The following is a 26,130-nucleotide window of genomic DNA, read 5'->3' on the forward strand; positions in this document are numbered from 1 at the left end:
AGGTGGCTTTTCTCGGCCACAACTTTCTCCCTATGTCAGGGTGGATGATAACATTTCTTTTCTCTGCAGTCAGAGTTTTGTTCTGCTCCAGGGTCAGAATCTTCCTTTTGAAACCAGGCTGTCCTAAAACAAGTCCCAGGAGCTGAGGGATAGACTTTCCCAACCCAACTCTAGGGCATGGCAGGTGGACTCCTGGCCTTGGGGTCAGAAAAACTGGACTTGAGTCCCCACCCACCTCTTTTGGCTAAGTGACCCAATGGGCAAACTTTAGCTTATGTGTCCTCACTGGTAAAATGGAGCGTGCACACAATTCCTACCTCACCTGGCTATCATGAATATCAAATAAGAAATATAGTTTATGTGAGTGGTTCTTGCCCTTGGCCACAAATTAAAGTCATTGTGAAGTGTCCAAAACAAAATACAGAGGCCTGGGCCATACCTCCTCGAACAGTGGTTTTAAATCTATAGAACCACCTGGGGGGGGGGGCTTTTAAAGGTCCTGATGCCCAGGTTTTATCCCAAACCAATTAGGTCAGAATATCTGAGAATGAGACCCAGGCAACCAGCTTTTATAAAGTCCCCAGATGATCCAATAGGCAGCCAAGACTGAGAACCTCTAGTGAATGTGGAAGTTCTTTATAAATTAGTAAGTGCTAAACACAAAGAAGGAATCACCATCAGTAGCAACTTGAAAATTAAGTATGGTGATAGGGGTGCTGAATACGTGTATGGGGCTTTCCGACATACTCTCAAGGCCTTCACGTGATAAGTATGAAGTTTAATTAAGTAAATGTGAGGAACTGAGAAGATCTTCAAAGGGCAAATTATTAGAAAAAAAATAAAGATATTAATAAAATATAAAGAGGAATTTTTATGTTATTATGATTAAAGGATGCTTCTCAGACTGGCCGTGTACACAACTCACCCTCAATTCTTTTTCAAGTGCCTGGGACCTCTCAATTCTAGCGTACACCCAGGGGACGCCATTGCTGTGGGTCCAAGGATGACAGGCACAGGCCTTGAAGACACACGACCTGGAATCCAGTCCTTTGTCTTCCATTTCTGAGTTGTGTGACTCAGTGCAGTTGTCACTCTTCACTTTTTTGTCATTAGTAAACCCCCTCTTCCCATCCCCACTTCCAGAAAGCACATCTCTTCATGCATCATGTGGTTGAACGGGCACAATCAGGTTCTTATTGCCCCTGCCTTTCCTGGGTCACTGGATTTGCAATTGTCCCAGAGATGGGCCAAATTGGTTCAGTGAGAACCTTCCCAGGGGCAGCAGGACTGGAGACCAAGAGCAGCAGCCAGTCTCTGTTAGTGGCAGTGATGAGAGAGGTGGGCTCTTCACACTCTGAGGGAACTGCTGTGCAGAGGAGAGAGAGAGAGACAGAGTTGGAGCAGAATCTGAGTCCCTGCTTCTAGGACTTTCCAACACTTGGTTGAGCTTCTGCCCTTCTCATGTTATATGAGCCATCCAAAAAATTCTCCTCTTGTTTGCCCATTTGAATTACATTTCTTTCAATACTGAAAAAAAAAAAAAAAGCCCTGAAGGATACCCCAGGAAAAGTTAATGAATGACTCTGTGCTTCACTTTACTCAACTGTAAGATGGACTAATAGTGGGACCTAAACCATAAGGTTGTTAATGGAGATTAAATAAAATAATACATGGAAGGTACAGTGTCTGATACTTTGTGCTCTGGGCCAGAGATTGCAACAACTTCTGACCATGAGCTGTTATGGGGGGAATGATCCATTATAAAGGGGTTGGATTCCTGGTTCAAATCTAGACCAGTCCTTCACCCAGTACCAGGATGTCTGTCCTCCATCTGGTCCAGACGAAATGATTCCCATGTCAATAGCACAGACTTGTTTTGCCATATTCCCTACTTCATGGACCTAAGATCAACCTGACTTAGTCCATGTCCAGACTAGTTGTGCATTTGCGGATGTAAAAGTGAGGGATGAATTGGGATCTGGGTTCTTCCTTGGCCTTTCTCTGAATGCACTTGGTCAACGTCCTGCTTCCAGAAAATGCAAAGGTCTTCAGGTTCTGGGTCTTCCTGTTGCCATCACTGAAAACTGTTATTTCCAGCATGCCTTTTGAATTGTAGAAATTCCCCAATTCCACTTCACACCAATGCCCAAGACCACTGTCCTTTGTTGATATTACTGTATATTTAATATCTTGTAACACATTAAGGGTGCTCAAACGGTGTAGCCTGAGGTTGCCTGAAGTGGATTTTGCTCTTATTTCAAATCAACAAATATTGACCGAGCTCTCAGTATGTGTGAAGCCCTGTGATAGGAGTGCCTTCCCTCACTCTGCCTCTCCAGCAGCCTAGCGTGAGGCTTATAAAGCAAACCGAACAGTGGAGGATGTCACATTTTGAGCTGCGGAGTGTGGGATGCCTGTTGCAATGCAGAAATGATAAAGGTGGGAGACATCCAAGGATCTGGCATACAGAGAACATTACAAACGTAAGGGGGGGTGTAAGCAGTACCTATTACTAGAGCACTGGGCTCATGGTTGGAGTTTGAAATGACAGCTTTGATAGAATCGTAGTAGTTCAGCTAGAAATGACAAAAAAAAAAAAGAGAAAATGCTAATTAATATGGAGCTCACACACCAGGTCAAGAAAGCGTTTGTAACAATATTCAAAGCATTCTCTTGACACCCGTTTCGAGAAGGAGAAAGGACCCGCTTGCTCATAGGATAGGCACATGTTAAAAAACCCACTTTTGTGAGTGGGCAGACGTGTGTAGGTGGCCTGGCAGAGTGCGAGTGCGTGGGGGTTCTCTCTCCTTGACGCTAGCTCCAGGCTAACACCAGAACGACAATTCCTGGGTATCCTGTCTGGCAGATTGTGCTGAAGCTTCTACTACGTATTTTAGATATTTCTGAGAAAATCGGAATGCTGCCTGCATAGCTGCAGGGGGTTCATGGAGAAAACAGCTTATCCTTCACTATAAATCGCATTTAAATTGGATGCTTCTCTGAGCATCATACTGGGAAGGGTAAAAGACTCCCTTCCCCTGTCTTTGAAATCGAGAGCCAGGGGGCGCCTGGGTGGCTCAGTCAGTTAAGCGTCTGCCTTCAGCTCAGGGCATGATCCCAGGGTCCTGGGATGGAGTCCCCCATTGGGCTCCTTGCTGAGCGGGGAGTCTGCTTCTCCCTCTCCCTCTGCAACCCCCCCATCCTTCTCTCTCTCAAATACATAAATTAAATCTCAAAAAAAAAAAAAAGAAAATGGAGAGCTGGGCTCTGAAGCAGCTGTGCCAGAATTAGGGAACCAGGGCCTTCAGGCAGGTGCCAGGGCTGGTCTTAGGTTCAAAGAACAGGAGTTGGTGGCATTTGCAAGTGTCTCTGCTCGTAGGACACCTCCTCCCTGGAGGAGGTCCTTATGAAGAATATAAACTTGTAAAATGGATAAAGCCACAGTAGTGTGGGAAGAGCAACATGCTAGCTACAAGGGCAAGAATGGGTTCTCCTTTAGACCTTCCAGGCACTCTGCTAGGCTCAGAGGGGCACCGACAGAAGACAACCCTTGGTTCTAACCGCCACGGCGGACAGAAACCAGAAAGCCAGAGACACAGGAAGACGGAGGGGAAGTCTGGGGAGCGAAGAGAGGGTTTCCGGAGCTTGGGGCCTGACCCAGCACGACAGGATTCAGTGTCCCACGCAACCTACAGAGCTCAGAACTGTCTCTGTCTTTTCTCCGTTGGAACAGGCTCCCTCAAGATGGCTCAGGTGGCAGACCTCTGAGTGGGGATATCATGAACACACCCCCTGAGGTGGTGGGAGAGTTCTCCTATGGTTCAGCCCCTCTCTGTTAGCTCCCTTTCTACACAGCCAGTGCCAAGGCCCGCTTTGTCTCCCCCCACCCCACCCCCCCTCCATGTGTGGTCATCCCTTGGATGGCACTGACTCTGGATTTTGGTATTGTTCCTTCTACCTTCCAAGATAATAAGGGTTGGCAGTTCACTAGGACAAAATGTCCACACGCCAAGAATGGCTCCATTTTGCAAAGTAGAAGAAGCCAGGTGCAAAAGGCCATATAGTGTGTGATTCTATGTACATGACATGGCCAGAAAAGGCAAATCAATAGAGATGGAAAGTAGATTAATGGTTGCCTGGCCCTGGGGTTAGGAATGGGGATTAACTCTACCTGGTTAACAGAGGTCTTAGTAAGAGGTGATGGAAAAGTTCTGAAACTGCATTATGGTGATAACTGCATAAGGCAGTAAACTTACCCACAATCATTAATTGTACACTTAAAATGGGTAAATTAATGATATGTACATAGCTCAAGAAAGTTGAATAAAAAAGGATTTTGTGCCAATCACCTTTAAGAAACATATAGGTATTACATATGGCAATTTTACATGTGGTTGTTTCGTTGGGTTGTTTCTTTTTTGTATTCTTAATTAATTTACATTTCCTCTCTACTCCAGGATTCCTATTTTATTTTCTTCTTTTTGTGTTTGAAACTTTGTTGGTGTTAATCTTTTAGACAAATGCGATTTTCTTGGCCCAATTTTTCTTCCCCTTGGATTTTCCTTTTCACTTAGCAAATAAATTTGGTCCTTTTCCTAGTTTTCCTTTCACCCAATAATATTTTCTAACTTTCTTTTCTTGCCTTAAGCCTGATGTGTTTAGGAATAGACAAGAAATGTTGGCAGGAGTCTCTTCTCCCCTAACTGGTGCTCTATCAATCCTGAAAAACCCCTCTTCTCTTTCTAATCCTCCGGACAGTGTGTCCACTCTGTATTTGGTTTCTAGGCTGCCTTAACGTAAAGAATAACGTTTTGCTTGTTTATGTGTTTAAGAAACACTAATTTAGCTTCTCAGAGCCAGTAGAAATCACAGGAAAAGGACTCTCATGTCCAAAGTCGTATTATTGGTCCTAAACACTTGGGTCATTTGAGTTGGCTCCCCCCACCAAAGAGGAAAGAAAACACACCTACTGCCTTCAGACCCAGATGATGGCTGAATGGGAACCCCCAAAAACAAGTATGCCAGGAAGTTCAAATTGATCAATTTCACTAGCTTCTAGAAACCAGATGTTTATCATTCTTTGTACTATTCTGGGTATTTCATGCAACTTTTATTTGTTTTTGGCTAAGTTAATAAAATTATCTCAGGAACAGTGGTCACTCATAAAGAATATATATATTTATTTGATAGTTTGGCCCCTACACCTGGAGAGAGACATCAGGCTGGCAAATTCCAATTTACTGTTAACTTAAACATTTCTTTCTTTTCTTTTCCTTTTCCTTCCCCCTCTTCCTTCTTCCCTCCCTTCCTCCCTCCCTTTCTCACTTCTTTCTTTCTTCCCACTCTGCCTTCCTTACCTACTTCCTTCCCTCCTTTCCTCCTTTCCTTTCTTCCTCCCTCCTTCTCTTTCCTTCCTTCCTTCCTTCCTTCCTTCCTTCCTTCCTTCCTTCCTTCCTTCCTTCCTTTACCTGAGTAATCCAGTCTCCATGCACTTTCCAGCGGATATAGTTTACATTTGGAGAGGTCACAACATTATTAATGCTAATGTTTGGCATGTTCTCAATTTTGGGCAGCTTCTTCCAAGTTCTAAGGAGAAAGATATAAAAATCTCAAATGGATAAGAATGAATGTCCCTCCCACATCCTGCTTATTCCAACCAGGAACTTTTCTCAGATGATCCTTCTGGCCACAAATTCCTTCCCATCCTCTGAGGCCTCTCTAATTCCTCCATAGAAGCCTCTTTGATTATGCTAGACCATTTAATCGCTCCCTTTTCTGGACTCCAGGATACACTTGATGTGCAATGCTCTTGTTTTCTCTCCCAGACTTGTACAACCAACAGGCTTTCAGAGCCCACTGGGCCCGGCAGAGAATAAGGACTCAACCAGTACTGACTGGTGAGGACTCTGAGTATCCTTGTGTGTCCCAGTAGAGGTTTGAGCAGTTTTTTTTAGAAGAAGATAGGGTTTTGAAGTCAGTCCGACAAAGAAGCGGACCTTGCTTGTAGGTATCATGCATGAAGTCAAATGGGAAGAACTTGGAAATGGCATCAATGACCTCATGTGTTATAAAAGCTCTTAAATTATTAATTCACACGGTATAGCCACTTTGGAAAACAGTATGGAGGTTCCTCAAAAGGTTAAAAATAGAGCTACCCTATGACCCAGTAATTGTACTATTGGGTATTTACCCCAAAGATACAGATGTAGTGAAAAGAAGGGCCATATGCACCCCAATGTTCATAGCAGCAATGTCCACAATAGCCAAACAGTGGAAGGAGCCAAGATGCCCTTCAACAGACAAATGGATGAAGAAGATGTGGTCCATATATACAATGGAATATGATTCAGCCATCAGAAAGGATGATTACCCAACAATGGCATCAACATAGATGGAACTGGAGGAGATTATGCTAAGTGAAATAAGTCAAGCAGAGAAAGACAATTATCATATGGTTTCACTTATTTGTGGAACATAAGGAATAGCAGGGAGATCATTAGGAGAAGGAAGGGGTCAATGAAGGGGGGTGAACAGAAGGGGGAATGAACCAAGAGAGACTATAGACTCCAGGAAACAAAGTGAAGGTTTTAGAGGGGAGGGAGGTGGGGGGATGGGCCAGCCCGGTGATGGGTATTAAGGAGGGCACATACTGCATGGAGCACTGGGTGTTATATGCAAACAATGAATCATGGAGCACTGCATCAAAAGCTAATGATGTACTACTGTATGGTGACTAACATATCATAATTAAAAAAAAATCACATGAATATTCTGGGAGACAGATTGTCCTTCCACAGCTGAAGCAGGAACAAAGCATTTGGAACAAAACAGAGAAATGATTCACTGCAGTGGACCCATGTCTGCCCAACAGGTATTCTCGCACTTCTTCCCTACCAACAAAACCAAGGCACAGATCCCTTGATTTCAGAGGTGACCTGTGACTCAGTTCTGGCCAATGGGAGAAGGTAAAATTAGTGAGGGGCTCTGGGAAAATATTTTGCTTCTTCAGATAATGTGAAAATAGTGTGAAGCACTGCCTCTCTCTCTCTCTCTCTCTCTCATTTTTCTTTCTCGTTTTTCCTCTTCCCGGCTAGCATTCTTTCTGATTTTTAAACACTATGTGAGATGATGTCTAGAGCTCTGGCAGCCATTGTGAGACAAGAGGCATAGGTTGAAGGTTGAAGGTTGAAGGACAAAAAACCAACATGCTAAAGATGGTGAAGTGACATAATAGAGACTGAAGGCTCTTCATGACACCACTGATAAGCTAAACCAATGCAGCAACCACCGATATCCTGACATTTTTATTAATGAAAGAAAGATAAATTCCTTTATCCTTTGCTAGTCATTTTTCCCTGTTATTTAAAAATAGCAAAAATTAACTTTTTACTATGTCAAGCACAGTTCCAAGCACATTATACATATTAACCCATTTACTCCTCAGCGTAAATCTATGAGATAGGCACTACTATTGTGCCCTTTTTTAAAGACGAGGAACATAAGGCACAGAAAGATTGGAGAACTTCCCAAAATTCACAAGTAGAAGAGTCGGGATTCAAACCTTAAGCAGCCTGGATTGCAGCTTAAAGCACTCTTAGTGGTTAAACTAACTGTATACAATAGTCTACAATTGATGCTCTGCTGGTTCAACAAGCCACAGAATTACAGACTGTTTTAGAACTGCCAGGGATCTTTTGAGATGACCTTGAAAATATTTGAGTTAGATATAATCTGGGATGGTGATCTCAGTATCGTGAAGCTTGCCAGTAAGCCATTTTTATATATACCACCAGCAACCACAGAAGTGCACTAGCTTCCCCAAAAGCAGTCCTAATATTGGACTTTTTTCCAGAGTCATTGTGGTTTTTCCCCATTTTATTAATTATATCATAATAAAGTTCTCTTTCCCCCCTTTATTAGTTATATCGTAATAAAGTTCTCTTACTCTGTGCTTTTTATTTTATTTTTTTTTTAGTTTTTAATTGATCTTACTCTGTACTCATGGCAGTTTATTTTTTCATTTAAATTGTTCATTACTTTTGACGACTTTCGAATAGTCAATTGTATGTTTCAATCCACTCAAAAGTTATTCCTTGAGATTCTTCTGTGAGTAGTGGTTCTATCAGACTGGTAAGAGACCCTCTAAATTGGCGATCACTCAGCACTCCCTCTCAGTTTGGTTATAACCCTTGCTGTACTGTCTCACGTCATAGAGGGGTGAGGGAGAGTCTATGTGAGGACTCACCTTCTCTCCAAATTCCCTGTCAGGTTATCTCGCCTCTTGCACATGCCTTTCCATCCATCCTTACCTGATGAAGCTCTTTAGTGCTGAGTTTTCTTGAATTTTCCACCAAATACCCCTCATCCCCTACCCACCTAAGCCACAGAGTACAGAAAGTTACAGATTGAATAGATCTCCATTCCCAAACTTCAGAACTCTGGACTCATTCTTTGTCTTTTTTCTACTATCAGATTATGGCACCTCAGAAACCAACACTGACTACTTTGACAACCCCCATTTTACCTGGGGAGTTGTCCTTTTAAAAGTTATTTTATGCTTTAAATTGACTTGGCGTTATAACAATACCCCCGAAGAATCTGATATCTCTGGTTAAATGGAACATCCTTCTTTAAAAGCAATTTTCAAGAAGCAGTTTAAAACGTCTGGTATTGTTACTTTATGACGTGTCTGTTCTCCAACAGTAGAGCAAATAACAAGTACGTCTCCTCAGCCTGCACCTTCCTTTGTCGTACTTTGAGAATCCCTCAACTCACTTTTTCTGTCAATTAATCTCTTGTTTAAATTTCTCTCACATAAAAACTTTTCTGACCTTCTTCCATTAACCTCTCCTTCACAAGACCATTCATCATCTGTGTTACTTTTCTCTGGATACATTTAATTTCTTAGAAGGAATTTTCGTGACAGAAATAGGGCAGAAGAGAAAAACTGGCCAAGTTTACAGACTTGGTGAGGTTAAGGAGATGGGGATGATGCTCAGTACTCAAAGGTGACTGACTGGGACCTGCATCAGTATTTCAAGAGCTAAAACTCTAGAAAAAACCTCCAATACTGCTGGGAAACATGGGTTCAGTCTCTAGTGCTGAATTAACTGATGGGGACAAAGTCTCTAAAATAAGAATAAGAACTTGATTTTAATTTATATTTCATTCTGATAATAGTTTCTTTATGGTCCAGCAGTATTTTTTAAATTCAGACAAGATTTTTTAATTCCACCAGGCATAAAGTAGATAGATTTCTTGAGATACTTATGACAAAAGCTGTTCTTGTTTGAAGGTGCCTACAGGAGAGAATTAAATAATCTTTCTTGTATCAATTTTTCATCCACTCTTAAGAGCTGTTCTCCATAGTGCTGGCTTGATGAGTTCGAGTATGTTTGTATCAGGAGCCAATTGTTCACCTTGAACTATATCTTTCAGCTTTTCAAAAAAAAAAGAAAAAAAACCAACTAACACATTCAAATCACCGGCATGAATCTCCAAGGAAGCAGAGATTGGAGGAAGCTGTCAATGCAACCGGAACCTCAAGTCCCCGGCCGTCCATCCAGGACACTTTAAGAAGCAGTATGGGGCTCTTCCCGGTGACCCATGAGAACCCTTCCCACACTTCAGAAGCTCCATGGCTGTGGAAGGCCAATGTCACCTGGGACTCTGGTTCTCTGGTTCCCAGAAGATATACTGAGAAATTGTTTCACCGTGTGTGTGTGTGTGTGTGTGTGTGTGTGTGTGTGTGTGTGTGTGTGTTGAGGGGTGATGACTCGTCCATTATAGGGAGAGCTCCAGCAGATTCATTCTTTTTCACCCAGATGCAACTGAAGAATATTGTGAATTGTCCTGCTGTGACTTGAGAAAACCAAAGATTGCTGGAATTATTATTACCAGTACTGTTTCTTCTGTTTCTTTTCCATTCTTCCCCCAAAGGTGTCCTTGCATTATACCTTTTGAGCAAATGAGTGAACACCTCTAGTCAAAGCGAAATGAATAGTACCAGGTGAATCCCACCCTATGGGGAGGTTTGAGGGACATGCCATAGGACTCTGTTCTTACTGTGCCCTGTTCCATAGTCTCCTCTAGGACCTGGATGAATACAGTGAAGTACTGTTAAATGTATTGACTACACAAAGCTGAGAGAAAGAGAGAATCTATTGGGTGTCAATGTCAGCATTTAAAATTATTTTAACCAAATAGATTAAGGATGTAAAAGTTCAAAAAAAATGAAATTTAGCAAGAAGGAAAGTTCTGCATTTAGGTTCAAAACATCAATTTATAAGAAAAGGATGAGGAATACATGGCTTGAATGTGGGAGGTAATGTGCCGGCAGGTAAAGCCTTGGTGGGCCATATGGTGCCTTCTGGTGTCCAGTCTTGAGTACACCAGACAGAAAAATCACACTTTGTTTTTCTTTTCCTTTTAAAAAATTATTTTTATTTCTATCCAAGCTATATGAACTTGCTTAAAGAGTACAATAGTTCTGCAAATTTGAGAAGCTTCACTCTTCTCCCCATTTCTATCCCCAAGGGTCTCCACATTCCCACGTTTTAGATGATTATTTGGCATCTATTCCATGTCTTTAAATAACATGCCTACATGGCTTCTTTGGTTTCTCAGAGTGGGGTATTATCTTTTGACTCCCTACTTTCATTTGCTTAGACTTCAGAGTACTTAGCATTTTTTACCCACCATGTCAATCTTCTCTGAAGACACCCAGCTCCACGAAACATTCATTTCATTGGCTTCACCTTCTGAATTGCTCTGGCTGCCCTAACCCTGATCTACAGCTGTCATCTCAGGCCCTCCTTTTCCTGTCATCCTGGGACGCAATTTGCTCCTCTTCTTTGTTATCTCCTGTCTGTTGTATCTCTGTTCTTCCTCTTTTCAGTTTTCTCCCTCACTTTGTAGAGAAAATCCTCTAGTAATTTTCTGAAAGATATACATGTATGGGAAGTACATTTTAAAACTCTGGATCTTTGAAAACGGCTTTGTTCTACTCCCACGTTTTGCTAATAGTTTATCTGGGCGTAGAATTCAACACTGGAGATAATTTTTCTTCAAATTTTTTAAAAGATTTTATTTTTAAGTAATCCTTACACCCAACATGGGGCTTGAACTCACAACCCCAAGATCAAAAGTCACATGCTCTACTGACTGAGCCAGCCAGGCACCCCTCCTTCAGATTTTTAAAGAGATTGCTCCATTGTCTTCTGGCTTCCAGTACTGCTCTGGGGAAGTCCAAATTGTGAGTATTAATCCTATGTATAGTGAACTGAATTTTTCCTTCTCTCCACACTTCTAGAATCTTCTCTTTGCTCTTAATGCTTTGGTAACTCTTCTCAAACTATCCACTCGATTATTTTCTCCCCTTTCTTTTCTCTTTTTTGTGGGCCCAATACTTGGATATTGTACTCCCTGGACTGGTCCTATGGTTTTCTTGTCTTGTCTCTTTTATTTCACACTTTTTCTTGTCTTTTTGTTGTACATTTTGGGAGAATATTATCTTCTAACCATTCTACTGAGTTAAAAAATGTTTGTCACAATTTTAAATTCCAAGAACTTTTTATTCCCCAAATTTTCCTCTGTAATGGCACCTTCTTGTTTAATGGATTTTATCTTGTCTCTCCAAAGATAATAATGACTTTGGATTGCTATTTCATGCCTGAAAGGAGAAAGTATGTCATCAGTGATCTAGCTGGTAGTGCTTCCAATTCTGGGGCCCATGCAGAGGGGCATGGCGTTCTTCCTTGTAAAATGGTTTTTTGGCTCTCAGCTATTCCCATGGCTGACCTCAGGATTTAGTTTTTTGAGGTTTCCTTCGTAACTTATCATGGGTTTATCTGCTTTCCAAATTCCATATTTTGCTGCTGCTGTTTCCATTCATCCTATCCTTGTGGGGTTGTGCCTTCGGAGGGAAAAAAAAAATCCCCTTCCTGTTGTTCAGATGAATTTTGTTTAGGTGGGAATAAAAGTAGAGGCCTGTGTTCAACCTTTTCTGTTTCCTGGAAGGATGGAAAGTCTATTTGGAATCATGCAAGGGTTTGTCTTCTAATATTTAGAAATAATCTACATTTTGGGCGGGCTGCCTTGAGACAGAAGCTCCCTTTTCCTGGAAGGGCCAAACCAATTTGGAACGTCTACCTCTCAGGGATGTGGTAGAGACGCTTCTAGTTCCACTGGCTTGGTCGCAAATTAGATAAGATGCCTACCTGAGACCTCACTCAGAATCCTTCACATCTATTATTTAAACCTCTGACTACATTACAGTTATTCCAGGCTTGGAATAATGTTCAAATGTTCAAATCTGAGAGAATGTTTTGTTTCATTTTCCACACAGCCTACAGTGTACTTTTGTGGAGGGATGGCCTCGGTGAAAAAGTGATACTAGGAGGGAGAATTTGTGCCTTCTGGTTCTGTCCTCCAGAGATTCAGGGGATGAGAAATATGTCTCTAGCCACCAGCAGGGAATTGTTTCCTCTGCCTTCCTGAAACAATGGGTGGGGTAGGCATCCGCTTCCGGTATGACCCGTACAATCAACATGTTACAGCATTTCTCAAGGTAAGAAGACCCTGAAGCCCTAAAATGACAACACTAGAGAAACAGATGAACTAGGAGATGCTTATGTGTTTCAAAAAGACTCCTCATGTTCTAAAAGGGTTCCCCTCAGTATTTTGCCAAACAGAAATCAATCCTTTCAGCTGAATGATATATCTGACAGAGGCAGCTAGGGAAAGCTGAATATCAAGGAACACAAAGTTATAGTGTGAACCACTGCTAATTGAATAGCATGTCAAGAAAATTGGGGCGCCTGGGTGGCACAGTGGTTAAGCGTCTGCCTTTGGCTCAGGGCGTGATCCCGGCGTTACGGGATCGAGCCCCACGTCAGGCTCCTCCGCTATGAGCCTGCTTCTTCCTCTCCCACTCCCCCTGCTTGTGTTCCCTCTCTCGCTGGCTGTCTCTCTCTGTCAAATAAATAAATAAAATCTAAAAAAAAAAAAAAGAAAAGAAAATAAAGCATGACTGAAATTATATTTGGTCAATGGACAAATAAGAGGCCATTTATCAAAACTCCTCTTATAGTCAACTTTCCAGCAACACAGCTGTCATGTGCAGTCGATGAGGACATATGCTCACAAGTGGTTACCTGAATGCAGTCTTTCAGCCATCTCTTCAACAATGAAGAAGTTAATGTCTTAGTTAGTTTTTATGCATTTTCTAATGCTTAACTAATTTTAAACTAAAAATAAAATCCCTTGAATTCAAGATCTTGTGAAGAGCCAGCAACCATCCATCCATGCATCCATCATCCACGCATCTGTCCAAGCATCCATCCATCATCCATCCATCTATTTAATGTCTACTAAGGACTCAGAAAGAAATTACTACCCTCTAGGAGCTCGCAGTTTAGTGAAAGAGACAGATTGTTGACAGAACATTTTGTCTCAGAGTTATAATCCCAGTCATTGAAGTATGCATGGACTGCTTTGGGATGCATGGTATGGAGAGGAGAGAAAGGCTTGCTTGAGAAAAAGAGGCCTAGTGAGGGCCCAGAAGGGTACTGTGGTTGAGGCAGAGGAAGCCGTCTACACAGACTCATGGGACCATGAGAGGAGAGAAGAGGATGCTTATTAAAAGCCCACCTGCGTTAGAACATGGGGGCCACTGGGAATGTGAAAATACCAGGAAGAGATGAATCTGAATAAATAAGCAAGGCCCCAATCTTGAAGTGTTTTGTGGGCCACACTGACACATTCAGATTTTATCCGAAGGCAAAGGAAAGTCACTGAAGGATTTTCTGCAGAACAGAGACATCACCACCTCTCAGTCTCCTCTGCTTCCCCCTGGTCTGAGTCACCATCAACAGTGGAGCGATCATTCAACATAGAAGTCAGAGCCTGTCCCACATTGCTTAAAACCCTGCCATGGCTCCAATCTGCTACAAGACCTCAAGTGACTTCCCTTGATTTGGAACTCATGCATTCAACTCCCTGCACGAATCCTGCTCCAGCCACACCAGCACGCTCACTGTGCCACCATAGAGCACTTCTCTGGATGTTCTGTCTGCAAGGAATGTTCTTCCCCACCAATATCCTTGTGGCTCACTCCCTCACTTCCTTTTTGCAAATACCAGCCTTTCAAGAAGACTACACTGGCTACCCTATTATAACATATATGCACATGCTTGTGCACACACACACACACATGCAAACACACATGCCCTCAGCACTGATGACACCCTGTGCCTTGTTCTGTTTTCTCCTTGTTTCCACAGTACTTATCACCTTCAAAGGTATCGTGTAATTTATTATGCTTATTGTTTTTCTCCTCCCACTAGACTCTAACTAGGTATCGAGTAGACATCTTTGTTGTGTTCACCGTCATGTCCCAAGCAACTAGCATGAAGACTGGCATACAGTAAATGCTCCATAAATGCTTGTTGAATGAGTGGAAGATTTTACAAAAAGATCATTCCATAAAAATATGGAAAATGATCTGTGGGGGTTTGATATTCGAGGCTGGGGAGCTCGATGAGGAGTTTGTTGCTGTGATGGCGATAGGTTGGATGCGAAAAGTGGCTGAGGGGAGAGAAAGGAGAGCACAGGTGATAATTACTAGGGGGAGAGAATTTTCAAGACTTGGTGACCAATTATTTGAATGTAGAGCTGCGTGACCTGGATGATTGGCCTGGAGCGGGCACATAGGGCTAGTGAGGCCATTCACGGAGGTGAAGAGAACACGGAGGAAGAGAACAGAGACACTAACTTTTGGTGGATGGCAAAGACATCACTAGACATGCCATCCTTCGGTTCTCTGTAGGACAGGTGAACGGATGCTTACTATCTCTACGTATTATGGCGTATATATGGGTTTTACGGTCTCTCTCCCCCTGTACAACCCTGAAGCAAACACACAATTTACCTTCAATTTTTACCAAAATCAAAATAACTGATGATAATAATTCAGTGCTTATCCTATAGCCACTGGCCTTCCCTCTGGTCTTATCTGAGGCTTTATTTCTTTTTAAGATTTTATTTATTTATTTATTTATTTATTTACTTATTTATTTATTTATTTGTGAGAACAAGCTGGGGGGAGGCACAGAGGGAGATGGAGAAGCAGACTCCCGGCTGAGCAGGGAGGCCCATGTGGGACTCATGAGATCTTGACCTGAGCCGAAGGCAGATGCTTAACTGACTGAGCCACCCAGGCGCCCTTTAACTGAGGCTTTAAAAACAACTTCTGTATGAAGCACAACCGAGTACCTCTCTCATTTCCCTATTGTCCATTTTCACATTGACATCCAGAGGTTAATTCTCGATTCCCCTCCACCCTCAGACACCCTCTAATTTTCCCTGAAATGATCATGTCCTTAGCTAGATTACTTGATACAAGAGCAAACTCACTGTAATCCAATCCTTAGGGAAACCACTAGATTTTTTTTTAATGGCTGGCAAGGCTCTGGCTTCTCTCCAGTTCCTCAAAGCAGTAACCTCCTCTCATGATAAAACTGTACCCACTTGCTAGAAACTCAACAACTTTGTTCTTCCCTTTCTTCATAGCTCCCAGATGGCCACCAGCTGGTCTGGGCTATTTCTTGCATTCTAATCCCTTTATCCGTCCTCCTGGTTTTCTTTTTGATCTCTGTGTCTTGCCCCTCCTCCTTCTAACAGCACCATACTATTATACCCCTCTTTGGAAGCACCTATCTTCTAAGAGAATTTGAGGATTTTTTGGAGCATGACTTTTTTTTTTTTTTTTGGCTTTTGTATTGTAAGGAAAACCAGCTGCGGGGACGTGTGGGAAGAAAAGCTTTCTCCAACAGAGGGACAACCACCTCCTGCGTGAAAGGGGTCAGAGCTGACTTTGTTCCCTGACAGGGCTGTAGGGGGACAAATGCACCTGGCATGATCCAGAAGCCACACCTCGGTCTTCCACCTGCTCTTCATGGGCACAGCGAGATGTCTGGCTCCCTTCTTGACTTTCTAACCAGCCGGCCGGCCAGGGTGATGGAAAAATGCACCATTTGATCTCATTTGAGTGCTTTTCTATTCCAATCCCCCATGACCAGAGAGTGGTGCACCCTATCCCCCGTGCTTTGCAATACAGAACTTTTATTGATTTGCAAGATTATAGCTAGCAGAGTGTCTGAAATAGCAAATCGAGGAAGTGAAGCTACGGTGTCTGTGTCTTCTTCTGTGTTCGTTAGGCCTGTGAGGGTCTGTGTTATGTGTGTTCGGGGGACAGTTTCTGTGAGGTCTTGGTGAAGGCCTTGCAGGTGATGAGCCTCTGTGTGTCTGTGTGGGTGGCATTGCCGATGCAAGGAAAGGGTGGACATATTTGCGTGTCTGGCTTGTGTCTCTGTGTGCACAGGACCCGTGCTTGTGACTGCATGTGTGCGCAGGATCTGTGTGTGACTGCGTGTGTGTGTATGCAAGATCCTTGTGTATGACTGCATGTGTGCGCAGGATCTGTGTGTGACTGCGTGTGTGTGTATGCAAGATCCTCGTGTATGACTGCGTGTGTGCACAGGATCTGCGTGTGACTGCGTGTGTGCACGGGATCTGTGTGACACTCACAGGGGACCTGTGTGGGGTAGTGACTGGGTGTGCATCTGGATCTCTGCACGGTGTTTGGAAGCTCGACTGTGTCGTGCCTGTGTGTCAGAGGGTAACGTGCGGTGCTCTGTGGGGGGAAGTGGTGAGTGTCTGGATGGGGGATTGTGGGGTGAAATTAGGAGATGCACGTGGCTGAGTGCTGCAAGGGAAATCTGTGGAAGACGTGTGGAGGGGTGTCTGCAAGGGTTTGGAGGGTATTTTTTGAGATGCTTGTGGAGGACTTTGGGGGTGTTAGTAGAAGTGTCTGTGTGGTGTCAGTGGGGTGTGTGTGGGGTTGTGGGGTGTATGAGAGTGACTGCAGAGTATCTATAGGGTATCTCTGGGGGCGAATGTGAGCATGTAGGAGTGTGTAGGGGTATTCTACTCTGGAGCCTGTGGGGGTATTTGTGGGATGTTTGGGAAGAGTCTGTACATTTGCCTTTGGAGGTATTTGTGGGGATGTCTGTGGGCGGGCTTCTGTGAAGGCATGGCTGGGTGTGGGGGTGCCGGCAGACCCCCACGCCTCTCTCCATGGGTCTGCGTGTCTGTGGACGTATGGTACATGAGGGCAAAACGACCTCAGACAATTCTCGCAGAAGCACACCTTACCCTGCATTAGTGCCTCAGTGTCCCCAGAGTGTGGCTTGGACAGGCCCAGTTTTCTGGCCACAGCGGGCCACTCTCTCGCTGGGATGCCCGGTCACCAACACTGATTGGCCGACGCCTGTGCTGCACACTGCTGGCCTCTGAGGGCCCAACGTGACTTGGGCGTCACCTCTCTCCCGAGGGGAGCAGCCGCGGGTGCCTGCTGTCTCCTGCAGGGTGCACACAGCTGCGCGGTCCTCACCCCATTCCCAGGGCACCCCCCCCAATGGACCGAGGGAGGCCTCAGCTGATAAAAACACAAACTCGTCATCTCCAGGACTAACTGGAGAGGCAGAAGAGAGAGCATGTCCAGCATCCTTTCTTCCAGCCAGCTTCCAAAAATCAGGTAAAAGTGCGAGAGACACTTGGATTTCAATCCGCTTTTCTCCAAAGGGAGAAAATGAGATGTCCTACAGAGATTGTGCTTTTCACTTTATCCAGCCAGCTTCAAATTCACCAATGATACGTCCATTCAGAGGAATCCTGTGTCTCCTCATCAAGAGGCCATTGTTGGCAAAGTGGCATTTATGTTTAATGTGGGTAGCGCTGGTGTTCAGCATTAACAATTAAGTCCTTTCAGCATCTCCACGACGCGGCTTGTATTTGCTCCCGGGTTTGCAAATGGAGAAAGCAAAGCAGAAGGAGGTCGCAGGCTTGCGTGAGCCCCTGCGTGGCCCGGATTCCAGAGATGCCCAGCTAGCGTGGGACACGCCAGGCCCTCCTGTGGTCACTCCAGCCACGGGGGAGAACATTCCGGGATGAACCCTGAGGGCCCAAGCAAAAGCAAAAGCTGGGGGCACCTGGGTGGCTCAGTCGTTAAGCGTCTGCCTTCGGCTCAGGGCGTGATCCCAGGGTCCTGGGATCGAGCCCCGCATTGGGCTCCCTGCTCTGCTGGGAGCCTGCTTCTTCCTCTCCCACTCCCCCTGCTTCTGTTCCCTCTTTCACTGGCTGTCTCTCTCTCTGTCAAATAAATAAATAAAATCTTAAAAAAAAAAAAAGGCAAAAGCTTGCGGGGAGGCAGGTGAATGGGCTTATTTACATAGAGGTCCCCCACATATCTTGAGGCACGATAAATGCTTCTAAGTAGAGCTCGGAGTTGCCATCATAGTGATTTTAGCCAGCTGTTTCTTTCATCTGAAGAAAGGTATTTTATTAATGTCAAAGCCAAAAGCCAGGGGTGTTCATTCCTGACGTACCCCTTCCTATTCACTTGAGATAAAACTTCTCCAGTTTCCAAGAAGCACCACAGGTGGCCATTCCTTCCCCTCTCTGTCCGGCTGACACAACGAGAGCTTTGTTGGCCCCTTGGCAGGTGCTGAGACAGCACCTGAGCCCCATTCCCAGGATACCCTCGTGTGCTGCCTCTCAATCAGATGAGCCTGGTGACTCATATTCCTGTCCTCCTTCTAGATACCTGAATTACTTCATTCGATTCTCAAACCCCCTCAGGGAGGAAAGGTGGGGTGGGTATTGCAGGAGCAGAGGTAAGGATCTGGAGACAGCCAGGCTTCAGGGAACACACGGGCAGGGACCAGAGCTGCGGGCTGGCATCCCCATGACCTCAGCCTCCTTTCCCCAGCTCTCAGGTCTGGATGACACGTGCTGTCCTCTCTAACAGCCTCTGGTCTATTGAAAGATGAGGCATCGCTCTAAAGCCTCCCGACCAGGTGGTGAGTGAGAAAGCCTCAGGGGCAGTGCAGACAGTGAGACTTACAGAAGGACTCTGGAAGACACAGGATTTCATCCAAGCACTGAGGGTGGGAGAGGAATTTGAAAAGCCAGGATGGAGGGAACGGCATACTCCAAATGTGCAGTTTGTAAGCCAAGACTTGGAGGAAGGCAAGATTCTGAGATGACCCACCCAGAGCCGGTGGGGAGATGGATTCAGCAGGCCGGGCAGGGCAAAGAGGAATGGAAGGAAGGGGTAAAAGAAAGGTGACAGGGAGAGAGAATTCCCTGGATTGGGGGGGGGGGGGTCCATGCCACCAGCAGACACAACATAGGACACATGTTGTGTTGGGGTTTTGGTACCTTAGTTTCAGGTGACTGTTTACCTGTCCCAGCTTCCATTGCAATTAAGGTGACCGTGTGATGGACTTCTGGAATATGGGCAGAAGAGATCCAAGCACTTCCAGCCATGGTCCCCAAATCCTCCTATATGACCCCGCACTCAGCTCTTCCTTCATCGGCTGCCTGGATGCAGAGGCTCCAAGGCCCTAGGGGAGCCTGGGTCCTCGAATCACCACATAGAGGCCCCACACCAAATGCATGTGGTGAGCTGTTACGTGAGCAGGAAATAAATTTCTACTGTGAGAAGCCACTGAATTCGGGGGGGCTGTTTGTTGCAGCAGCTTGCCTACACCATGCAGACTGATTGTGTTTTCATCTGATCCTCTGAACGTTTTATGCTCAGGCTTTGTCTGTGACTCGATTGGGTTTCACTGCTCTCTACCCTGAACCAAGCAGAATGACCGGACATACCTTCAGGAAGCATTTCTTGAGTGAATGAATGAAAGTACCAACTTTGGAGGTCCATAGTGGTCTTGTAGCCATGATAGAGGCTCCATGATTGGAGCAGGGAAATCAGTATATCAGGGGGCGGGAAAGTGAAGACACAACCTAAGAAAGGGGAAGAAAAAGCTAATCCAAACCCTAAGCTATCTTAAGAACATTTTCTCCTTTTATTATTTTACCCCATGTCAATAGTTACATAACGAGGCTATGCCCTTGCTTAAAAATGTATTATTCCCCTTCTTTTGAAATTAGATTTAAACTTCAATATTTACCTTAATAGTTCACCTACAGAAGCCAAAGACAGAATGTTCACACAGCCCTGCAACACAGTTTAAAAAAGAAAAGAAAAATAAATTCCCTTCCGAAGTAAAGAGCCACCACATTCCATTTATTTCCCATGCTCTAATAAATAGCTGTGCTCTCTTGGCGGAATCAACAAGCAATGTTTTTCCAGTTAAAAGGGAATAGATAGTTTTTCAGGCTTCTCTGTTTCTCCCTGAGCAGATGGACTTTCATATTTAGCAAGTGGAACTGCCATAACCTTGAACGGGACATGAGCGTGGCCAGACCGCACGGTCCAAATGCCCGGACCTCGGTCGCAGGGGGAGCTCCCTGTCGCGTGTGACTGCACACAGAGGACCTTGATCACTGCAGGACATTTTTCACAGTGCCCTGCACTTGGAACAGCATTAGATACGGAGGAAAACACTGGCGTTATAGCAGGTGTGTGTGGTAGCAGAGCTCACCCTCTGTTGTATGAACTTGCCCACGGGAGCGTGCTACAGTATTTTCTGGTGTCTATGTGACTAATCTCCTCGAAGAAGTAGCAGGCTCTGCACTAACAGCTTTGTATACATCATCTCACTAAATTTTCACAATAGTCCTGGGAGGGTAGGCACTTTGATTTTCTCCATGATGCAGGAGAAGGCAGAGAGAGGTTGAACGGTGTGCCCAGGGTACCAGAAGTCCAAAGCGGCAGAGCACTGAAATTGCTAGATTTCATGTGGTTTCTGAGCTCAGGTGAATCAGCCGTGGAACCAGGTATGGTCTTAGTTGGGTTCACAGCATGTAGAGTGCATAGGTCTGTAATGTCATTTTTTTGGTCGGTCTGGATACAGATCTCTAGAATTCTCTGGACTCGCACTGGGCTGTTTTTTTAACCTTAGTATGACATGACATACACCAAAAATTCTGTGGCATGTGTCTTATGTAATATTTTTCCAGTGCATAATCGATTAATGAGAATTACATTCGCGTCCTTGGGTTCTGCCACTTTCCATGCAGTACCATTTAGAACCTTGTTTTATTTCAAGAAACCACCGTGTACGGATCCCCTCTCTCCACATTTCTCCTCGTGAATGTGTTGTTTTCTCACTCCGCACTCCCTCCTTAGAGCCCCGCAATCTGTCTCGCTGTTCCTCCAGTGACATTTTTCTCACCACTGGTTCCATTTCTAATAAATCGAATGGAATTTTCCCGGGCTCTCAACTTCTTCAAGTTCCCTGGATGTTCGGCTGCTAAGCAGCTCTTTCCTCTGAGACATCCCCCTCCCTCGGCTCTTGCTGGTACCGTGTCCTCTCGGCAACTTCCTTGCACCTGCGATGACTCCCAGCCTGCGTGCTCACAGCTGCTCCGTGCTGACTACTCCTGTATGGGTTGTTTTCCGTCCCCCACAGGATTTAACAGCAAAGATCATTTATTGTACTACTTAGTTTCTCTTCCATTGGGCCTACCTAATGGCTGATCAGATGATATTTAATTAACACTCACTTATTCTGGCTTCCGGCTTCCAGACTTAATGATACCGTGACCCCAATTAAGTTAAGCAGTTGATGAAGCCAGTGGTCATATCAGGATTATTTGCCTGATAAATAACAGAGCGTAATCAGCAGGCCATGACGACCAGTGACAACCTTGAGAGTACCTTTTTACCATTTCCTTTAGACAAAAAAGAAACCAAGGTAAAAAAAAAAAAAAAGAATAAAAAAAATAAGAACAAACCCGAGAGCTCATTGCTAGTCTGAAATCATTTTGTTTCCAAGTCTTATCAAATCATCTCAGAGGCTTTGTTGACATTATCTGCTAACGACTGTAATCCATCTTTCCAAACGGAGAAAGGCACCAGGAGGCCAAACATCACCCTCTGTCCAGAGAGCTGAGGTGTGAGGTCAGACTGTCGTGGCAAGCACACGCGCCCAGGCCAGCTGCCTGCACGGGGCCTCTGGATGCCTTTCTAAAGGGTTATATTTACAGTGTTGGAGAGCTGGGCACTGTGGAGCTTAATGGGATTCTTAATAAAGGCAGCTTTCATTAAGCCAGGGAGCACAGGCAAGGTGCCCTTGCTTTTGAGGGAAGAACGACCCGGCACAAGACCGATGCTCCTCCTTGGTTTGGAAATCATGTGGGTCAAGTGCCTTGTCATGCATTAACAGCCTTTTTAAGTCCCTGGCAGATTGAGAGGAACAGCTTAGATAAATGAAGGAAGAGGAATCATGCGATCTGTCTCGGTAGCATAAACGCGAGACACAGCAGCTGCATTTAAACAGAGCAATTTGCTAAATGAGTGGTTGGCTCCTTTCCAGATGGCCAATGTGACACAGGGCTTGGATGAATCCTTTATTCAATCATGCATCTGTCTAGACGGAAACAGGAAAGGCCAGGTTATAGCCACTGCACCAGCGGCCCGCAGCCACAGCCGCAGCAGCTCTGAAGCCCTTAGATAAAACCGGCTCAGTTTCGCCCACGAGGCGGCTTGGCCAGAGACCAGGCGGGGAGGTTGCGGCAGCGGGGTGTGCGGGAAGCCGCGGGGAAAGCCAGCTCCTCTGCTGAAGGATGGCCAGCTCGGAACAGGGGCCACTCTGTGAACGTCTGCCTGCTGGACCACTTCCCCCGCCTGCCAGGGACACGCAGCCAGGTGATTCTCATGGGACCAAGCAGCTAAGCTTCGAAAGCACAAACAGGGGTTGTGTTCTACGTGTTTCCTTGATGCGCACTCGTAAAGCATTTCACACGTGTTCTGTCTTGATTCTTCCAGTTAGGCTGTAAAATTCCCAAGGCAGATGAAAGAATATTCTTAGCTTTCACCCACGACCCCACGCTGCTGCCCCTTCCCTCTGCCTCTGACACTTAATTCAGTCCCAACTCAAGCACCTCTTTGGAGATGGTATCTCAGAGATGCTGGCTGGAGAGGCCAGGGGGTAGAGCAGACGATCACTCCCTTCTGGGGTCTCGGGGTCTATGACACATGTTGATTGACCGATGGAAACTAGGTCAGGTAAAACGGAGCCACTCGATGGGCAGGCTGCCCAACTTTAATAAAATAGGCAGTCCTAGGACTTCACTGGGCTGTAACGGGGACTTACAGGAAGGCAGCTGTACTGACCTATTTCTCTCTGCTCAGTTATCCCCCAAGCCTATTTAATTCTTATAATTGTACTGAAAGTTTCCACGGTGAGAGTTTCACTGTATTCTTTAGCAGGCTAGTTGACTTTCATGCCTGGGAGTTCTGACCAGTTAGTAAACCAGCCTCCCACCCCCCACCCCACCCCACTGAGCCCTCTGAGCCTCCACCGTGGATAGCAGCTTCTGCCTACTTCTGACTCAGGAGGAAAAGTTTAACCTGGTGAATCACCAGCAGCACTTCCTGTGACAGTCTGAGGAAAACTACAGTCTGCTTAGGAAGAACTCTGAAGCAATTCATTTCCTGCTTTTCTGATCTACACGGGGTGGAAACATTTGAGTTCTGCTCTGTGCCGATCCACCAAAGCTTTCTCACCAGCATTTTTCTCTCTTGGAAGTTTCCTCTCATCAGGGCTCTGCTGACCCTACGGTCAGCCTGACATAATGAACAGGGCTGTCCTGTAGGGGATTATAGCATTATCCCTCTGCCCGTCTCACCCAGGTTCCACTTCTTTTGTAACCATCTGAGCCCGGTTTCCTCATCTGTACCACAAAGCACAGAAAATGATTTGTGGGATGATTTTGTCAATTCCGCCAAGGATGGTAAGTAACTAGCATCACTCTAGATGGGTAAGTGAGAAGTTAATCCATACACAAGGGTTGCCTTTGGGCGTGGTCACCCTAGCCGCTATCAATGGAGGTCTTTAAGGCAAGACTCCAGGCTCTGGAAAGGGAGTTATTCTAATATCTAGAATATTCTAGTAGTAGATATGCCAAAAGGTCAGAGCAACAAAGTCACTGAACTCTGAGATAATTACAAGTCTGTTCAAGTCCTTGCAACAAGGAAATAGCTCAGAAAGGTTATAAAAGTAGATTATTAATTTTAAGGAACAGGTTCCTCAGCATGCCAAATGTAACACTCATGAATATTATGAAATGATCTTAAAGTGCACGATCCTGGGCTAGATGCAAATCTAAAGAAGTCCAAGGATAATCTCTCATCAAGAGAGCCTTTGTGGTATGATGTCGGTGCACCAAATTCCCCTTGCCTTTGTCAGCGTATTGCAAGTGTAGCTTCCCTTCTGCTGAGTGTGACTGGGTCCTCAATTCCAGGTCTTCAATGTGTGACCTCCAGAAGTATGCACCTTGTGAAGACCTTGAAACCTGCCAGACGATGATTAGGCGACAAGACAGGCAGAGCCAGTGCTTCCGCCTTATAATAAACTTATTTCTCTCTCAGGCACCACTGATGGCTTTGCTAGGTGGCAACACGAACTCTTTGATGCTACATTCACTGTAAGCCTTTTTCTAGCCTAAAGAAAATTTGATTTTTAAAAATAAACCTCAAATGAGGATGCAAACACTGAAAATGTCGTGGCTTTTTAACATTCAAATACAGCTCCACAAAGAGTCCCCACGATTGACATTTTATCTTATTAAAGTGCCGTTAATTAAGAACTGCAGACACCAGCGACAACGACTAAGGCAAGACTCTGGCAAACTCTTTCCTGACATAAAATGCAACTCTGATTTGCTTAGAAGCTGAATCAAAAGAACACAGGGTACCGGCTCATTCACATCTTGTCCACTAGGGGGCAGTGAATGATCGAGTTTCCAGCGAGGCGGGCTTCAACGCCGGTTGGTTGCTATATATACACCTGAAGTGTGGCAGGCCTTTTACACAAAGTGAGCAGCGCGGCAGCGATGACAGGTGTAGGGAGCAGCCAGTTATTGCTACCAGAACCGTCTGTCAGAAGGATGAAGTGAAACGAAGCATTTGCATTTTTACCAATGAACCCGCATTATAATGAACAGGCGGTGTCGCCCGGATGGGCCCTGGCTTCGCCTTCCCGGCTTCCGCAGGACCGCTGCCGCAGGCACCAGGCTGGACCGCACCCAGGACTGCAGCAAGGAGACGAACAGAGCCAGGGAGCCCGATTTACCAGGCGCCTGGGGCTGGTGACCACTGGGGCACGACTGACCCGCGGCAGGGGTCGGGGTGGGGATGCTTCCCTCTTGCATACCCTCCCGGGGCCAAAGTCCATCGGAGGCATTCCAGGCCGGGAAGCCGTGCTGCATAAATCCAAGGACACCATTCACCTCGTAGTCTGTGTGAACGGCGCCCCCTACAGTTGGGATGTGCGCAGATCATTCCCCGCTCCCACCACGTGGGGCCTTTTGGCTCCAGGTCTCTGCGCAAGAGTCCATCTGCTCTCTCCCCTGCTCCTAGTGTTTTGTTTTTGTTGTTGTTGTTGTTGTTGTTGTTGTTGTTGTTGTTGTTGTTGTTGTTGTTTTAATCTGCTATAAAAGGCTTTCGGGGAAGTAGAGAGTAAGGGAACACCTGAGCAAAATTAGAAATTGGGACCCGTTGGATTTCAGTGTCTGCAATGGTTCCCTCTTCCTTCCTCTGTTCCGTTGGAGAGCTAGCGCCCTCGCGGTGGTCTGTCTTTGCCCTGTGCTCGTACTTTCTTCAGGCCGATCCTAGGATACCAGACCATTCAACTTTAGCTGGGTTTGCAGCACTCTGTCTCCTCTCCCACTGGAATCTGCGTTTAAGCCTTATTTATGTGAGTGGGAAACAGAGTACCGAGAAGGGAATCCTCCCCTCTGGCCGTGATTTGCTAGAGCCTCTCCTTCCTAATGGGAGACAAACCAGATGTGCCGTTTCCCCCTGTGCTCCGATGTCAATGCTTTCAGACCGACTTCTTCATTCCGGGCCTGTTTCTTCACACATTTGCCTAGAACATCCCTTCTGTTTTCCTTCGAAGTCAGTCAAGCATAGTGGTTAAATGCACAGACTTGGGTCAAACTGCTTGGGTTCCAATCCCAGTCTGTCACCTCCCAGGAGCATGTACACTCAAAAACTGCATGACTGCCCCGTGCCTCAGTTTCCCCATTCGCACAAATGGCAGTCGTAACATCACTTTGTGTTTTGAACCGAATGGATCCAATGGAAAGCACTAAGCG

The 26,130-nt window shown here is 45.3% G+C and overlaps 1 protein-coding gene across 1 annotated transcript in view; it reads right to left on the reverse strand.

Moving 5' to 3' along the window:
• Window positions 1-26,130, reverse strand: part of LOC123791803 (cilia- and flagella-associated protein 337-like) — a 121,285-nt gene that overhangs the window by 47,120 nt on the left and 48,035 nt on the right. Inside the window, 3 exon segments of the mRNA XM_087864916.1 lie at window positions 2,507-2,576; window positions 5,469-5,586; window positions 20,037-20,083. Of these exon segments, the coding sequence (XP_087721042.1) occupies window positions 2,507-2,576; window positions 5,469-5,586; window positions 20,037-20,083 (235 nt within the window).

The sequence above is a fragment of the Ursus americanus genome, chromosome 10 (assembly GCF_024610735.1).
Source record: "Ursus americanus isolate L20-20 chromosome 10, mUrsAme1.1.p, whole genome shotgun sequence".
Classification (NCBI taxonomy): domain Eukaryota; kingdom Metazoa; phylum Chordata; class Mammalia; order Carnivora; family Ursidae; genus Ursus; species Ursus americanus.